Genomic DNA, 19,559 nt, shown 5'->3' on the forward strand with positions numbered 1-19,559 from the left:
TAGTTTATGAATTGAATCGAAATATTTTGTGAAGAAAAGGAAATTGAAAAGGTTAGGGCAAATATAGAAGTAGTGCTGATTTCATATTGTGAGAAATACTATTCTGCCTTAAGGAAAGTGATTAAAAACTGAAAAAATCTCTATGTAAAATCTCGAATCAATAATTCATTAAGTAAAAATAAATGTGTATGGGCAGTAGTTAAAAAGAGAACACAGGAAATTAGTTAAAAATGTGAGGCCTCTATTATCAAAGTCATTATATTAAATAATCACTACACTGAGTTAACTCAGAAGATTAGTACAGATAATCCATGGAATAAAGCAATAAAATATATGTAAGAAGCATTTTTTCATACATAAAGTTGAATTATGATGACTCCAAGCTCTACAAGAAATTAAGAGTGTAGTTTACTTCCTCAAAATCAAAAACTCTTAATGAGTTGACTATACCACAAGTACTAAAACTGTGCTGTGTACATAAATGCATTTTTTTTATTCACATGTGCAACACATCACTATTGTAGGAAGTATTTTCAGACAGACTGCAAAATCTTAACATAAAATTTCAGGTGAAATACAGGATCATTGCTGCCACTATATTTCACTGCACAGCCTTCAGGTCATCTTCAGATGTGTACTGATGAAAGTACACTGAGCTCCCCTGTTTAAAACTGCATATGTGGTATGCTTAGTTGTCACTATGCATGTACTGCTAGAGCACATGCACATATGCTGTAAGTCTGCGCACTGCTGTGAGCGTCCTCCGTAATGAAAGCTCAGCTTTCTGGTATCAGATTGATTGTTTTCACTTGGTAAAACAACAAACAGAACACCCAAGTTTTCCTATATCAGGATTCCATACATCATGTAACTGGAAACTGTCATCCTGACCTATAAGGTCCTCAGACAGTTCTGTTTCAATGGTTCACTGATAATAGTGTTCAGCAGGTTTGAAAGTTCTAAATGTTTGTGTCTTTATTTCATCAAATGAGCAGTAGAAATATGTGGTGTTCTGTGACAGTAGATTTGCTAGCTTGGAGGAGGCGAGTATGCTTTGGTGTTCAGTGATGCCCTCCTGAAAAGTGTTTATCATTTGCTCTTTATACAATTTGCCATACTCACATGGAATCTGTCTTGTAGGTCTCTAAGTCTTCTGTGAGTGAACCCAGAAGTGCTGAGATTTTTGATAGAGAATGAAAGATCAATGTAATCTTGTGTTTCCTGAGTACTCAGCCTATTTTCATGGAACCATTTTCAGTACAGGGCAGTTGGTTTGCTGTCTTGAAAGCCTCATTCTCTTATGCCATGTATATGTTTGTAGCACTCCGCACCTGCTTAAATTAATGAGTTAGACCTTCACAAGGCAGGTGTTTTTAAGATTCCGTGTAAGTGCGGCATGTCATATATAGGTCAAGCAACGCACACTGTTTAAGAGGGCATTGTGGAACACCAAGTGAGCAAATCCACTATTGCATAGTCCTGTATTTGTACTGGACCGTTCGGTGAAATACAATTAAACAAACATTGCGCGTCATACTTACAAACTCTTCAAGCTTTGTTATCAATGAATCAGGTGAAAAACAACTGTCTGAGGACCGCATCAATCGAGACAGTCGTTTTCAGTTAGATAATGCAGGGAATCTTGTTATAGATAAACTTCATGATCTGCGTAGCCAGCATCATTCTGTAGTTTACCGTGTGAATACAGTCTGATGTGGATGAGATGGGCTTTTGTCACATAGGGCACTCACAGCAGTGCCCAAACTTGCATGAGATGCACATGTGCTGTAGCAATGCATGTACAGTGATAACTGGATACGATGCACATATGCCAGTGCAGTTTTAAAGAGGGGAGCTCAGTGTATTTTCGTTGGTACACGTTTGAAGATGGCTTGAAATATCTGCACCAAAATGTCATAGCAGGAAGTTACTGACATCCAGCAGTTCATCCAAAATTTTGTGAAACAATCTACATGATTGGAAAGTTTTAAATTTCAGAGAATGATTTATGCTGTTGTCAGACCCCTTTACAGGAAAGGTAATAAGATGAATATTGAGAACCATAACACAGTTCTTTTAAAATAAGATACATAGCCAGTCTCAATTTAGATTTACAAATGATGTCTCCACAGAACACACTGTTTTTTCAGTTCACAAATCTAATTACACTCAATTTAAACGACAAAATATTGCCAACTGCTATTTTCTGTAACCTGTCAAAAGTATTTAGTCCACAGTGATTTTAACAAGCAGCTCAAATGTTACACAGTCAGAGGTCTTGATGGTAACTAGTTTTCATCCTAACTAGAAGGGTGCAGAATGTTGATTTAAGAAACTCGGGGAGTGCGCATGATGAAACTGCATTTTCAGAATGGGAAATAGTCACTATATGTATACCACAGGAATCAATATTGAGTCTGCTCTTGTTCTTGTTATAAGAGGGAACTTCAAAAAGTAAGTGACACGTTCTTATGGCAGGTCAAGTAAATTTTATCAACTCCTGAAATACACTTCAAAGCACTCCGATAGATGACATTATTCTCAGCATAGTCACAAGTTTCTGTAGACAATAGTCAAAAGGTTCTACCAACTGTTTGGTTCCTTAACAATAGATATCCACTTCTTAATCACAGAACCATTTGAGAACTTCTATGTGAAGATCCTCATCATCAGAAACTCTCTTTCCCTGATGTTGTTTCAGCTTGTCAAAAAGGAGGAGATCTCGTATGATTCAAGATCTGGGCTTCCTGATCAACATCACCCATGTCTGTATGGCTTTGATCAAATTGTGGACTCCATTTCACTAACGCTGGATATGACATTGCATTTAGGCCATATACGACCAGAGTTTCACCATAAATCAGTGTGCTATTTAGATGATTTGCCCACAAGAATTGTACTGTCCCATGTAGTTCAGCTTTTAGAGTAGGTTTCCCAGTTGCTGCCCCATGTCAAACACACGCTATGATGCACCTGTTATCCATACCACAGCTAAACTGTGTTTGCAGGAAATCAGAACATGTACATGCTTATGAAAATGTGCCACTCTTTGTGCAATGATGTTAGGATGTGACAACATACAGATTGTCCCAGAAAAATTGACAGTATTCAGGGATATAACAGGATATAACAGGATATAACAGGAACGTTCATTCTAAGCAGGAAAGTCTAGTAAATGTGGACTCTAAAATGCATAACTTATGAGCTGTCAGCATTTCTTCATCTTTAATACTGTGAAAGGAACCTCTTCTATTGCAAGCTCTTTGCTTTCCATATTTTGAGAAAAATAAGGAAAAAATATCCAGTAATCATGAGTTATAAAGTGTGTGCCGTAAGAGCTGTGAGCACTTGTTCATCTTCTCTGTTAAACATATCTCTTCTACTGAACAAGTGCTCGTAACTCTTAAGATATCGATTTTACAGCCCATTTTTACCAGACTTTTTTTCTTATTTTGGCTCATAAGACCTCCCAAAATATGGAAAGCAAAGAGCTTGCAACAGAAGAAATTTGGTTCACAGTATCTAAGATGAAGAAGTGCTCATAGCTCTTAAATTATGCGTTTTAGAACCCAAGTTTACTAGACATTTTTGCTTTGAATGCTCATTTCTGTTATATCCTGGATATAGATCATTCCTCCTGAGACACCCATATAACTTACTTTCTGAATTCCCTGTGTATATTATAGTATCACTTCATAACCTGAATTATCGCTTTCACCTGCGAGAGCGCAGCATTCATTGTAAATAACATCATTGGCTTGTTAGCATTCCGTGACTTTTAACACACTTGTAAATTCCATGACTTGACTACGGAAGGACATATTTCAAAGGAGTTGTACTTCTATTGTTAAAAAAGAGACGACAGCTGCCATTGCTGCGAGATATAAGAAGATATTAGTTTTTATCAGTATACGTCCTTGTAAGAAGATGAATATATACTGTAATAGTTGAGCACTGAGAAGAATGTTTTTGTTGTTGTTGTTGTTGTTGTTGTGGTCTTCAGTCCTGAGAGTGGTTTGATGCAGCTCTCCATGCTACCCTATCCTGTGCAAGTTTCATCATCACCCATTACCTACTGCAGCCAACATTCTTCTGAATCTGCTTAGTGTATTCATCTCTTGGTCTCCCTCTACGATTTTTACCCTCCACACTGCCCTCCAATGCTAAATTTGTGATTCCTTGATGCCTCAGAACATGTCTTACCAACCGGTCTCTTCTTATCGCTATGTTGTGCCACAAACTCCTCTTCTCCCCAATTCTATTCAATAGCACCACATTTCGAAAGCTTCTATTCTCTTCATGTCCAAACTATTTATCGTCCATGTTTCACTTCCATACATGGCTACACTCCACACAAATACTTTCAGAAACGACTTCCTGACACTTAAATCTATACTCGATGTTAACAAATTTCTCTTCTTCAGATATGCTTTCCTTGCCATTGCCAGTCTACATTTTATATCCTCTCTACTTCGACCATCATCAGTTATTTTGCTCCCCAAATAGCAAAACTCCTTTACTACTTTAAGTGTCTCCAAGTGGACAGTCAGCAAACACACTTCCACAAGTGACAATTATAATAACTTTTTAACTGAATTCTTGGGTATATTCAGTGAATGCTTCCCTTTTGTAACAGTGAGGACCAGGTCCCAAAAAGGTAGATCCTGGGTAACAAAAGGAATTAGAGTGTCTAGTGCTACTAAGAGGAAACTGCATATGGAGGCAAAAGTAAATAGAAGCCCTCAATTTCTTAAGTATGTAAGAGCGTACAAAAAAAAAAAAAAATTGACAAAATAGTTAAACTAGCAAAACGTACTGCAAATAACAACTTCATTTCAAATGCAAAAAACAAATCAAAAGCTGTTTGGTATGTCATAGGAAGCGAAGTTGGCAGTGAAGCAGCCCTTCTAAAACAGTGATAAATGGTAGAGCTGTTGCAGAACCCAGTGCCATTTGTGAATCATTCAATGACTTTTTCATAAACTGTAACAAATTTGGTAACTGTTCACCACCAAATACAAAGCCCAATATGACAGATAGCAATTGCACATGTTTTAGTTTTCTCGTGTTACCATCTCAGATGTCATCAAAATCATAATGTCCCTAAAAAATTCAAAATCTGTGGGGCGGGATGAGGTCCCCACCGAAATAATAAAAATAGTCCGTCACTGTATTGCATATCCACTCTCTTTCATAATCAACCAATCATTTGATGAAGGATGTTTCTCAGATCGATTAAAATATGCAGAAGTTCGGCCCATACATAAAAAAAGGCAAACAAGATGAATTGGGCAACTATAGGCCAATCTCACTGTTACAAATTTTCTCAAAAATATTTGAAAGAGCTGCATGTGATCAGATTGAAAATCACAATTCATCCAACAGCATTATATTAGGCAATCAATATGGTTTCAGAAAAGGCTGCAGCACAATCCATGCAATAAATGAATTAGTCACAAAAGTCAGCAGATGTCTTGATGATAGAATGTGTGTGTGAGGCATCTTTTGTGACCTGTCCAAAGCCTTCGACATAGTAAATCATGATCTGCTTCTCCAAAAATTGGCACGCTATGGTTTTCAAGGCAAATCTCTTAGCTGGATGTCATCATACTTGGCAAACAGAAAACAAAGAGTACTTATTAACATCAATGGCAAGAAATTTCTCTCTGGGTGGAAAAACACTCAATTAGGTGTTCCACAAGGTTCAATATTAGGGCCACTGCTTTTTCTATATTATATGAATGATATGCCATGTCATGTCCAGTCTGATACTATCCTCTATGCAGATGACTCAACAGCTGTAGTCTGTTGTAAAAATGAGGTAGACCTAATTCGTCATATTGAACAAACGCTTGGGGAAGTGGAGGCATGGGTAAAAAACAATAACTTGACATTAAATTTTACAAAAACAGAAATTGTTCATTTTACCACAAAACAATCGGCACAGTCTATAAGTGAAATAAGGTATATGGACAAAAAATTAAAGACTGCAGACTGTGTCAAATGCCTTGGCATGTTAGTCAATAAAAACCTGTTATGGAGTCACCATGTGGACAACATACTGGGTCGACTGAGTAGCCTTGTATATATTATGAATATCTTGTATAGTATTACTGATTTAGCTGTAAGAAAAACTGTATATAACGCATATTTTGTTTCAGTCATTAGGTATAGAGTAATTTTCTGGGGGTCTGAAAAAACAAATTTACTTAAGAGCTTTTAGACTACAAAAAAGAATCATCTGAGCAATGGTGGGAGCAAAACCAAAGGGACACTGCAAACCTTTATTTGTAAAACTGGATCTAATGAGCATTCCTCGCATATACATCTGTGAAACTCTCACTTTCACGAAAAAGGAACCCACAACTTTTTGAGGGCAACCTCTTCTTGCATCAATATGATACTAGACATAGAACGAGCTACATGTTACCTTCCCACCGTTTAAAATTATATGAAAAAACCCCATACTATATGGGCATGAAATATGTAAATAAAATATGGAAAGATATGGATGACCAAATGTAAAAGGTACCAATAGAGACCTGGAAAAATATCTGAGAGATAAATGTTACTATAGTGTAGAAGATTTCATGAATGGTAACCATGCATTATAATTGTAATTAAAATACCTCTTTGAAGATGTTACACCCTATAGATTATTAGTTTATTGTCTATTTTTAGTATTGTTATACAGGGTGATTCAAAAAGAATACCACAACTTTAGGAATTTAAAACTCTGCAACGACAAAAGGCAGAGCTAAGTACTACCTGTCGGCGAATTAAGGGAGCTATAAAGTTTCATTTAGTTGTACATTTGTTCGCACGAGGCACTGTTGACTAGGCGTCAGTGTCAGTTGATGCTAAGATGGCAACCGCTCAACAGAAAGCTTTTTGTGTTATTGAGTACGGCAGAAGTGAATCGATGACAGTTGTTCAGCGTGCATTTCGAACGAAGTGTGGTGTTAAACCTCCTGATAGGTGGTGTATTAAACGTTGGTATAAACAGTTTACAGAGAATGGGTGTTTGTGCAAAGGGAAAAGTTCTGGACGGCCGAGAACGAGTGATGAAAATGTAGCACGCATCCAGCAAGCATTTGTTCGCACCCCAGGAAAATTGACTCGCAGAGCTAGCAGAGAGCTGCAAATTCCACGATCAACTGTATGGAGAGTCCTACCAAAAAGGTTAGTTATGAAACCCTATCGTCTGAAATTGGTTCAAGCACTGTCTGCAGCTGATAAGATTAAAAGAATCGATTTCTGTGATTTTATCCTTGCTCAAATGGAAACTGATGAATCTTTTGTTGCAAAGATTGTGTTTAGTGATGAAACAACTTTCCACACTAACGGGAAAGTCAACCGTCACAATGTCTGTATATGGGGCACTGAGAATCCGCGGGAAACAACTCAGTATGAACGTGACTCGCCTAAGGTGAACGTTTTCTGTGCCATTTCAGCCAATAAAGTTTTTGGTCCCTTTTTCTTCGAAGGTGCTACTGTAACTGGACTACAGTAACTGGAGATGTTAGAGAATTGGCTGTTCCCTCAGCTCGAACAAGAAGCACAACAATTCATATTTCAGCAGGATGGAGCGCCACCACATTGGCACTTATCTGTCCGTAACTACCTGAACGTCAACTACCCGAGGCGATGGATCGGCCGCCAGGCAGCCCGTGACAGAGCACTTCATCACTGGCCTCCAAGAAGCCCTGATCTTACCCCCTGCGATTTTTTCTTATGTTAAGGATATGGTGTTTCGGCCACCTCTCCCAGCCACCATTTATGATTTGAAACGAGAAATAACAGCAGCTATCCAAACTGTTACGCCTGATATGCTACAGAGAATGTGGAACGAGTTGGAGTATCAGGTTGATATTGCTGGAGGGGGCCATATTGAACATCTCTGAACTTGTTTTTGAGTGAAAAAAAAACCTTTTTAAATACTCTTTGTAATGATGTATAACAGAAGGTTATATTATGTTTCTTTCATTAAATACACATTTTTAAAGTTGTGGTATTCTTTTTGAATCACCCTGTATATAGTGTAAAACTGACAAGTCACCTATGTCACAATCTTTGATTGTATAAGGCATGTTATGTGATAATAAAAATTGAATTGAATTTAATTGAAAGATTTTATTTCTTCTCCATGGATTTTTTTTCCCTCTTCAATATACAGATTAAATAACATTGGGGAGAGGCTACAACCCTGTCTCACTCCCTTCCCAACCACTGCTTTCCTTTTATGGCCCTCAACTCTTATAACTGCCATCTGGTTTCTGTACAAATTGTAAATAGCCTTTCGCTCCCTGTATTTTACCCCTGCCACCTTCAGAATTTGAAAGAGAGTATTCCAGTCAACATTGTCAAAAGCTTTCTCTAAGTCTACAAATGCAAGAAATGTAGGTTTGGCTTTCCTTAATCTTTCTTCTAAGATAAGTCGTAGGGTCAGTATTGCCTCACGTGTTCCAACATTTCTACGGAATCCAAACTGATCTTCCCTGAGGTCAGCTTCTACCAGTTTTTCCAATCGTCTGTAAAGAATTCGTGTTAGTATTTTACAGCTGTGACTTATTAAACTGATAGTTTGGTAATTTTCACATCTGTCAACACTGCTTTCTTTGGGATTGGAATTATTATATTCTTCCTGAAGTCTGAGGGTATTCATTTATACATCTTGCTCACCAGATGGTAGAGTTTTGTCAGGACTGTCTCTCCCAAGCCCGTCAGTAGTTCTAATGGAATGTTGTCTACTCCCGGGGCCTTGTTTCGGCTCAGGTCTTTCAGTGCTCTGTCAAACTCTTTACGCAATATCGTGTCTCCCATTTCATCTTCGTCTACATTCTCTTCTATTTCTATAATATTGTCCTCAAGTACATCGCCCTTGTATAGACCCTCTATACACTCCTTCCACCTTTCTGGTTTCCCTTCTTTGCTTAGAACTGGGTTTCCATCTATCTGAGCCTTTGATATTCATACAAGTGGTTCTCTTTTTTCCAAAGGTCTCTTTAATATTCCTGTAGGCAGTATCTATCTGACCCCTAGTGAGATAAGCCTCTACATCCTTACATTTGTCCTCTAGCCATCCCTGCTTAGCCATTTTGCACTTCCTGTCAATCTCGTTTATGAGACTTTTGTATTCCTTTTTGCCTGCTTCATTTACTACATTTTTATGTTTCCTCCTTTCATCAATTAAATTCAGTATTTCTTCTGTTACCCAAGGATTTCTACTAGCCCTCATCTTTTTATCTACTTGATCCTCTGCTGCCTTCACTACTACATTCCTCAGAGCTACCCATTCTTTTTCTACTGTACTTCTTTCCCCCACTGCTGTCAATTGTTCCCTTATGCTCTCCCTGAAACTCTGTACAACCTCTAGTTTAGTCAGTTTATCCAGGTCCCATCTCCTTAAATTCCCACCTTTTTTATGAAGTAATAATTGTTCTCTTGAAAGGTAAAATTTTTCTAATTTTTGAAGTGAATATTATGCTCATCTTTCCTCTCCTAGTAATTACAATAGAAAGTGCAAGCAAGCAGAAGACTTAGGATTTTGAATGCTAGGTGGTACTGTGTGATCCCTGTTCAATATCATGGTCTTTAGGAATGAACAGATTCTATTTTGTGAAAAGTGAAAATTTGTGGAACTTGTCCTACCAACACAATCATAGTTGTTCAGAATTGTATCCGTCTGACTTGCTCTTCAATAACAGCGTCAACAATTTTTCAGAGCTACATTACGACACATATCTTGAAAAGCTGTTTCTTACACTGGCTGCTAAGAAGAACTTTAACCTTGAGTGTACTCGACTGCACTTCGGAGACGCCACGCATTACTGAAAAATTAATAATGTACACTTTTTCAGCCAAGAAGACAGTAATTAGACCCATGGCACTAATTACTTTATTTTTTATGAAAAGGTCAGTTTCAATTTTCAAATTAAAAAGTAACATCAAAGGACAGATTTATTTAAATCATTTAATACTAGGAAGGAAAGACGACCTGGTAAGGTTACGAAACAGTAGTTAAAATTAATGCTGCAGCAGAAAGTTTGAGGCTGCTTGTCTTTTTGTTCTTTTTGCTTTTATCAGGAATACTTAATAATTTTTATTGTGGCCCAGGGTAGGGTCATTATAATATAAATGATGTTCTGTTGTATATCCAAGAAGCAGAAAAAGTTCTCTTTGCCGATGATGCAAGTATTATAATGGAGTCTGATGACATAACTTCAAAACCTGAAAATGGAAATAACATGTTCTTGAAAATTGATAACTAGCTCTCTGTAAATTTATTGTCATTGAGTTTAGATAAAACACAGTACATGCAATTCAATACTGTGCAGGGCCTGACGACACAATTAGAAATAATACATGGGGGAATAAATGAAACAGTATGGTCTAAAGACGTTGATGAATATGCTGGTAACAACCTAAATTGAAAGTCATGTGTACAGATATTAAATGTCTAAGTTCTGCAAATTCTGCTCAATGGATAATATGAGATATTGGAGATGAAAATGACAAAAAGTTGCTTATTTGTTTTCATTCTTAATGTCTTATGGCATGGCATCCTATTCTGGCTAACTTGTCATGAAATAAAAACTGTTAGTTGCCCACAGGTGTGTAATAAGACTAATGTGTTGTGTCCATTATAGAACCTCTTATGGACAGCTCTTTAAAGAGATGGGCATACTAATAATTGCCTCACAATATATTCACTCCCTAATGTAATATGTTGTCAACAGTCAATCACAGTGTGAAAACAGCAGTTGAATTTCTAAATATAATGCTAGGTGAAATTATCTGCATTATCCATCACTCAGCCTTAATGTGGTACAGAGGAGAGGGAGGGGTAAGGTATTCACCAGTAAAAATCATTGAACTTCGGCCTAGTGATACAAAGAATTTGAATAAGCAATGTAATTAACTTAAAACTTCATCTAATCCTTAGGAGAATTTTGGAATGTTTAGCTGTATGAATGTGTGTGTTTACTGACCAGAATACCAGAATATAGTCCGTATGAATTTGTGTTTGTGTATGTGTGTTGGGGATGGGGGGGGGGGGGGGGGGGGGGGGGAGATATTGAACAGAACATACTTTTGTGTGAAACACTGTTTACATGTGAAAAAAAAGGCACATAAGAAATCATGTAAATCATCAGCATGTTGTCATCTTTTGTGGTGAGATGTACTGTACTAACCTGTTCCATATCATAGCTAGAGATTATAGGATCCATGGAGCATAAAAAAAGGTAAGTAGATTGTACCACAGAACTGTCATACTTTCAGCATCAACATACAGCACAGTACAGTTGTAAAACCATTACAACAAGTAACTATGGCTCAATAGCATAAAAAATATCTAAATAGCAGCAACCAGTCTGAGAGTAAATTAAAGACTATGGTATTTGACAAAAGACATCTTATTTCAAAGTAATAATTATTTCAGTATTATGCTGTGGTGTCTATAATATCACATGTAATCAACTGGAACAGTCTAAACTTTCTCTTACCTGCAGTGCGAATTCTTTTCAAGTCTGCAGCTGCACTAGCATACGTGGTTTCATATAACTGTTGTTCCAGTGGAATATCTGAAATAACATATTTTTGATCTATTTCATTTGAAAAGAAGGCACTATAAGTTTTCATGTTACTTCAATTGACGTTAATAATGGATTTTTTTTTAATTAGTAGCAACATATATTTGAATACATCAAATGCCTTGCCAAGGCTCTCCATACCTGATTCTTAATAGATCTCTCATCTTACATCTGTTCGTGCTCCTACTGTCAAACATGCACTAACCAGACACAAACTCATTATTCATAACAGCATGGATTAAAATAAATAAACCATATCCCGGACAAGAGGAATATCTCCCCCCCCCCCCCCCCCCCCCCCTCAAAAAAATAATGTTTTTGCACCCACCTAGAAGTGGGATTCTGCCACCCACTCATACATTTTGCTGTTTCTGTCATCTAATTTGAATTTTAGGTGATATTCATATGAAATGTCTGTGAACAAGTCCTGTGTTGTGCACCCACTCAGCACATGCTGTTCCAGGTATTTCACTGCTATATCCTATCCCAGCCAGTAATTCCTGAGCACCTGTCGAAACAGCCATGTAATGTATCAGTTTTGCTGCCATATTATGGCTTTTTATACAAGTATGAATGCCAATCATCCGTATAATGACCACTTCTAAATTGTGTTCAAGCACATGCTTCAGCATCCAGTTGAAGAGCCAATCTGACCAACTTCAGCAGGTGCTCATAACAACCCATTCCCACTCCATCTGGATCCCACTCGTCTTCTCCCCCAACTCCATCCCCAGACACAAACACAGGTAAGCGGGCGGAAGCACCAAATTTTTGAATTGCACAAACGAAGGAAAAAAAACTGTTCTTTCAACAAACCTTCTGATCTTACAATCCTTTTCAGTACCACTATACGCATGTAATAAAATGGAACAATAATTCTGATATGTAAATATGAAGATACCTTCTTTTGTGCACGTATAATTAAACATGAAGTTTTTTTTGCATTTCTACATTATAGAAGATTACAACAATATGAAATGGAGTAGACTGCTACCCACCATTAGAGGATGTGTTGAATGGCAACAGGCACACTGATGCTGTAGCATTGCTTGTGGGATTGTGCAGGGACACGATGGTGACAGGATGGTGCTAGGCTGCTAAGCGAGAGTGTCCTTAGATAGGGCCAAGACCTGGGCATATGGAGTATTTTTAATATTTTGGAAGACGAATAGGGATTTTGAAGTATCCACAAAAAATTCCAGTTCTGTCCCTGTTAAACACCTGTGTAATACTGATTTTTAAATCACTATATTTTTTTTCCTTTCCTTGAGAGCTGGAGGAGGGGGGGGGGGGGGGAGGGGGGGACACCCTTATTGCTCCATATGGGTGACCTTGTTGCTAAGCACAGGATTGGAGGGCTGTGCCTAGGGGGTAAAAAGGTAATGATGAGAAGCAGACAAGAGAAAATGACTGAAAGTGCACTGAGGGATAGGAGTCATGTGTGAGAGACTACAGTTAGAACAAGGAAGGCGAGGTACACAGGTTGAGGACAGACACAACTGAAAGTTGAGACCTCGAGTATGACTGGAGAAAAACGCAGGTTTTCAAGAAAGATCTTCTAACACACCCACACAAAACTCTAGACATGTATCTCTGACATTGGCCTGCTGTAGAATTTTTGAACATGTTTTATGCTTGCATATCATGACATTAAAACACGTTCGAAAATTCTACAGCAAACCAATGTCAGCTCGCATACTATGATATCCCCCCCCCCCAATGCCCCAACGGAGGGGTATCTGTTGAGGCGAGACAAGTGTGGTTCCTGAAGAGGGGCAGCAGCCTTTTCAGTAGGGGCAACAGTCTGGATGATTGACTGATCTGGCCTTGTTACATTAACCAAAATGGCCTTGCTGTGCTGGTATTGCGAACAGCTGAAAGCAAGGGGAAACTACAGCCATAATTTTTCCTGAAGGCATGAATCTTTACTGTATGATTAAATGGTGATGGCATCCTCTTGGGTAAAATATTCCGGAGGTAAAATAGTACCCCCTTTGGATCTCTGGGCGGGGACTACTCAAGAGGATGTAGTTATCAGGAGAAACAAACGTGCCATTCTATGGATCGGAGCATGGAATGTAAGATGCCTTAATCAGGTAGGTAGGTTAGAAATTTAAAATGGGAAATGGATAGGCTAAAGTTAGATATAGTGGGATTTAGTGAAGTTAGGTGGCAGGAGGAACAAGACTTCTGATCAGGTGAATAGAGGGTTATAAATACAAAATCAAGTAGCGGTACTGCAGGAGCAGGCTTAATAATGTATAAAAAAATAGGAGTGCGGGAAGCTACAACAGAATAGTGAGCACATTATTGTAACCAAGACAGAGATGAAGCCCAGACCTACCACAGTAGTACAAGTTTATATGGCATCTAGCTCTGCAGATGATGAAGAGATGGAAAAAATTTGTGATGAGATAAAAGAAATTACTCAGAAAGTGAAAGGAGACAAAAATTTAATAGTCATGGGGGGACTGGAATTCGATAATAGGGAAAGGAAGAGAAGGAAAAATAGTCGGTGAATATGGAACTGGAATAAGGAATGAAAGAGGAAGTTGCCTTGTAGAATTTTGCACAGAGAATAACTTAATCATAGCTAACACTTGCTTTAAGAATCATGAAAGAAGGCTGTATACTTGGAAGAGGCCTGGAGACACTGGAAAATTTCAGATAGATTATATAATGGTAAGACAGAGATTTAGGAACAAGGTTTTAAAATTCTAAGACATTTCCAGGGGTAAATGTGGAATCTGACCACAATCTATTGGTTGTGAACTGTAGATTAAAAATGAAGAAACTGCAAAAAGGTGGGAATTTAAGGAGATGGGACCTGGATAAACTGAAGAAACAGAGGTTGTAGAGAGTTTAAGAGAGAGCATTAGGGAATGACTGACAAGAGCAGGGGAAAGAGATACAGTAGCTTTAAGAGATGAAATAGTGGCCGGCCAGTGTGGCCGAGTGGTTCTAGGCGCATCAGTCTGGAACCGCGAGACCGCTATGGTCGCAGGTTTGATCTTGCCTCAGGCATGGATGTGTGTGATGTCCTTAGGTTAGTTATGTTTAAGTAGTTCTAAGTTTTAGGGGACTGATGACCTCAGATGTTAAGTCCCATAGTGCTCAGAGCCATTTGAACCATTTTGATGAAATAGTGAAGGCAGCAGAGGATCAAGTAGGTAAAGAGATGAGGGCTGGTAGAAATCCATGGGTAACAGAAGAGATATTGAATTTAATTGATGAAAGGAGAAAATATAAAAATGTAATAAACGAAGCAGGCAAAAAGCAATACAAACATCTCAAAAATGAGATCGATGGGAAGTGCAAAATGGCTAAGCAGGAAGGCTACAGGACAAATGTAAGGATGTAGAGGCATATATCACTAGGGGTAAGATAGATACTGCTTACAGGAAAATTAAAGGGACCTTGGGAGAAAAGAGAACAACTTCTATGAATATCAAGAGCTCAGACGGAAAACTAGTTCTAAGCAAAGAAGGAAATGCAGAAAGGTGGAACGAGTATATATCGAGGGCCTATACAAGGGTGATATACTTGAGGGCAGCATTATGGAAATGGAAGAGGACGTAGATGAAGATAAAATGGGAGATATGATACTGTGTGAAGAATTTGCAAAGCACTGAAACACCTAAGTCGAAACAAGGCCTTAGGAGTAGGCAACATTCCATTAGAACTACTGATAGCCAGCCCTGACAAAAGTGTACCATTTGTTGAACGAGATGTATGAGACAGGTGAAATACCATCAGACATCGAGAAGAGTTTTTAACTGAGCGAGGTGGCGCAGTGGTTAGACACTGGACTCGCATTCGGGAGGACGATGGTTCAATCCCACGTCCGGCCATCCTGATTTAGGTTTTCCGTGATTTCCCTAAATCGCTCCAGGCAAATGCCGGGATGATTCCTTTCAAAGGGCACGGCCGACTTCCTTCCCAATCCTTCCCTAATTCGATAAGACCAATGACGTCGCTGTCTGGTCTCCTTCCCCAAACCAACCAAGAAGAGTTTAATAATTGCAATCCCAAAGAAAGCAGGCGCTGCCAGGTGTGAAAATTACTGAACTATCAGTTTAATAAATCACAGCTGCAACATACTAACATGAATTCTTTACAGATGAATGGAAAAACCAGTAGAAGCTGACCTCAGAGAAGATCAGTTTGGATTCCGTAGAAATGTTGGAACATGTGAGGCAATTCTGACCCTACAAATTATCGTAGAAGATGGATTAAGGAAAGGCATGCCTGCGTTTCTAGCATTTGTAGACTTAGAGAAAGCTTTTGACGATGTTGACTGGAATATTCTCTTTCAAATTCTGAAGGCGGCAATGGTAAAATGCGGGGAGTGAAAGGCTATTTACAGTTAGTACAGAAACCAGATGGCAATTATAAGAGTGGAGGGCATGAAAAGGAAGAAGTGGTTGGGAAGGGAGTGAGACAGTGTCATAGCCTATTCCCGGTGTTATTAAATCTGTGTATTGAGCAAGTAATAAATGAAACAAAAGAAAAATTTGGAGTAGCAATTAAAATTCATGGAGAAGAAATAAAATCTTTGAGGTTTGCTGATGACATTGTAATTCTGTCAGAGACATCAAAGGACCTGGGAGAGCAGTTGAACGGAGTGGACAGTGTTTTGAAAGGAGGATATATGATGAATATCAGCAAAAGCAAAATGAGCATAATGGAATGTTGTCTTATTAAATCAGGGAATTAGATTACAAAATGAGATACTTAAGGTGGTAAATGAGTTTTGCTATTTGGGAAGCTAAATAACGGATGATAGTCGAAGTAGAGAGGATATAAAATGTAGACTGGCAATGGAAAGTGTTTTTGAAGAAGAGAAATTTGTTAAAATCGAGCATAGAATTAAGTGTCAGGAAGTCTTTCCTGAAGGTATTTGTATGAAGTGTAGCCATGTATGCAAGTGAAACATGGACTAATGGACAATAAATAATTTAGACACGAAGAGAATGGAAGCTTTCAAAATGTGGTGCTATAGAAGAATACTGAAGATCAGATAGGTAGATCATGTAACTAATGAGGAGGTACTGAACAGAATTGGGGGGAAGAGGAATTTGTGGCACAAGAAGGGATTGGTTGGTAGGATATGTTCTGAGGCGTCAAGGGAATTTAATATTACAGGGCACCATGGAGGGTAAAAATCATAGAGAGAGACCAAGAGATGAATACACTTAGCAGATTCAGAAGATGTAGGTTGCAGTAGTTACCCAGAGCTGAAGAAGCTTCCACAGGATAGAATAGCATGGAGAGCTGCATCATACCAGTCTCTGGACTGAAGACCACAACAACAACATTATGACATTCCTGGAGACTGCAGCAATCAACATGGGTTTCAAAAACAACAGTCGTGTGAAACATAGCTTGCTTTGTTTGTTCATGAAACCCAAAAAGCAATAGGTAGTGGTGCCCACGTCGATACTGTGTTCCTTGGTTTCTAGAGGCCATTTGATGCAGCTCCGCAGTGCACCTAATGGGCAATGTATGAGTGTACCAAATATCAGGACAGCTATGTAATTGCACAGAAGAATTTCTAGCAAACTGAACACAGCACGTCATTCTCAGTGGAAAACTTTCTGACACAAAAGTACCTTTGAGCATACCTTATGAGAGTGTTACGCTACCATTACTGTCGTAGCGGCTCCTTATCAATTAGATGGCACACACTTAAGCAAGGTGGGTTGCCAACCCCCCTTCAAGAGTTCGCCATTGGATGTAAACATCAACAGACACACTGCACAAACATGGCAATACTTTGTGAAAAGCCAGGTGACAGAGATCCACCAATTGGAACTAATGTGACTACATGTAGCACTCTGCCGAATCAGCTATAAGCACACTAGCAGAGTCAGACTGGCAGTGTGTACCTACAGCTAGGACAGCTCTCGTCAATATCTACGCTGGCTCTAGCCTAGCAGACACTCACTTCAGTATAAAGTTGTATCTTGTTGGGCGTAACGCCACTTTGTAATTGTGTAGCGTAGTATTTTGGTTATTATTTTTTTTCATTGTCTTGTACACTTTTATGCTTTGACCACCACAGAAATTGTTGGGTTTCTTATTGTTCTTGCAATTATAAATTAGTGCACGCCACGAAGGTTAAATAAAATGTGTGCAGACTAGATCGTTAGTTCTTTGCTGCTGACCACAGAACAGTATGATAATTGGCAACAAGGATAAAACTTTAATTTTTGGTCAAAATGTCCTCCTCAAAGGAATTTCTTCAGTCCTTGATGGAAACTATACAGCAGATTCAGGGAGCACTCACAAGGTCAGAGCATCTTTCTCACTCCCAGTGTTGCAAGAGGTAGCGCACAGAGTTGATTCCATTGCGAGTAAATTGAAAACTTTGCCCATGGCTCCACCAATACTTCTGGCTTTCGATAGGTCTGTTGAACCGTGGTCAATTTATGCCAGTCAGTCAGCCCATATGTTTATCATTTAATTCAAGAATTGTACCCTGAGCAGCCCCCTCACAGTCTCCTATTTACCTATGTTAAGGGCTGCCTTTTTGAGTACTTTGACGCACAAATACACGTCACCTCCACCCGTCAGACTTTCTTTCTTGTCGAAAGTCTCCAGGTCAGTCATATTGGGGATGGATTATGATGCTCCAGGCTCTCTTGTATGATTGCAAATTCCGGTGTGCTAATGTTGCCTGCAAGCAGTCTTATGCCTCTTCATTGATTCGCAATATGGTGGTGTTTCACACACCAGACGAGGGTCTTTGGGCTGATATTTTGAAGTTAACAGGACCCGTCCCTCAACATCTGTCTGTCGATCACCCGTGCATTTGAATGGTCTCACTGGCCACAGCTGCCGCGTCTTGACCCAGCTGTTTTCGTGCCTCACCAGTTGCTAGCACTGAGCGGGAGACTCGTCAGTCCGTTGGTACGTCCATTTTCCAACATATCTGGACTGTTTCTGGACTCCCAATGGTCAGAGTGCCCCCACTGGCGAGCAAGGTGCATGGCTTGCAGCTGGATGGGCCATATTGTCATTTTGTGTCAGGCTTTGCAGAAACGTCACGTACATGCTACGCTTCCTGTGGATGCACAGGCTTGTCACAAATCATCACCGCAGCTGCCGTTGGATGATGAATTGCAGCAGATGCTAGTCATCAATACCCCATGTGGCCATTTCCAGTACAACACCTTCTGTTTGGCATTGCCCTTGCCCCCACCATTCTCCAACATGGTTTGGAACACCTCACAAGTCCATCGTCTGGTGCAGCAAATTATCTGGACAATGTCTTTGTCGGTGGCTCGTTCATGGTGGACCTCGCAGACAAGCTGGATAGGCTGTTTCAGGTTTTCTCCAAGACAAATCTGTATTGCCGGAAAGGAACGTGTGACTTTTTTGCATGTGAGGTCAGTTATCTTGGGTTCACGATTTATACCCACGGCCTACATGCTTCCAAGGAGTGTGTCGAGGTGATTCAAAACCTGCCTCCTCCCACTAATGTGAAGCAAGTGCAATCCATCCTCAGTCAAATAACTAGTATCAGCATTTTATACCCTATTTCACAGAGATTTTGATGCCCCTGACCAGGTTATCATGCAAGGGTGTGCGTTGTGTTTGGGATGCGGCATGTGAGCAGGCTTTCTTAAGTCTCAAGTCGGCTCTCTCCCGCCCACCTTATCTGGCCACTTACAACCCTTCACTGCCCCTCATCGTCACCGCCAGTGCATTAGACTATGGCCTGGTTGTGATCCTCTTGCAAGTGGTCAACGTCATTCAGAGGCCAGTGGCATTCACATCCAAAAAGTTGATCAACACTCAAACCAAATATAGTCAAATTGAAAAGGAAGCTTTGATGCTGGTTTTCACCCTGACAAAATTCTATGATTTCATGTATGTCGTCATTTCACTCTGCAAACCAACCGCAAACCTTTGATTTCTTTGTTTCACCTGGATACCGCAGTGCCAACCCTGAAAGCATGC

The 19,559-nt window shown here is 39.3% G+C and overlaps 1 protein-coding gene across 1 annotated transcript in view; it reads right to left on the reverse strand.

The window, feature by feature from the left end:
- LOC126359235 (EF-hand domain-containing family member B) overlaps nucleotides 1–19,559 on the reverse strand; it is a 364,905-nt gene that overhangs the window by 7,648 nt on the left and 337,698 nt on the right. The window contains exon 8 of the mRNA XM_050007612.1: nucleotides 11,508–11,585. Coding sequence (XP_049863569.1) covers nucleotides 11,508–11,585 — 78 coding nt within the window. The remainder of the gene's footprint in view (nucleotides 1–11,507; nucleotides 11,586–19,559) is intronic.

This window comes from Schistocerca gregaria, chromosome 1 (assembly GCF_023897955.1).
Source record: "Schistocerca gregaria isolate iqSchGreg1 chromosome 1, iqSchGreg1.2, whole genome shotgun sequence".
NCBI classification, from domain to species: Eukaryota; Metazoa; Arthropoda; class Insecta; order Orthoptera; family Acrididae; genus Schistocerca; species Schistocerca gregaria.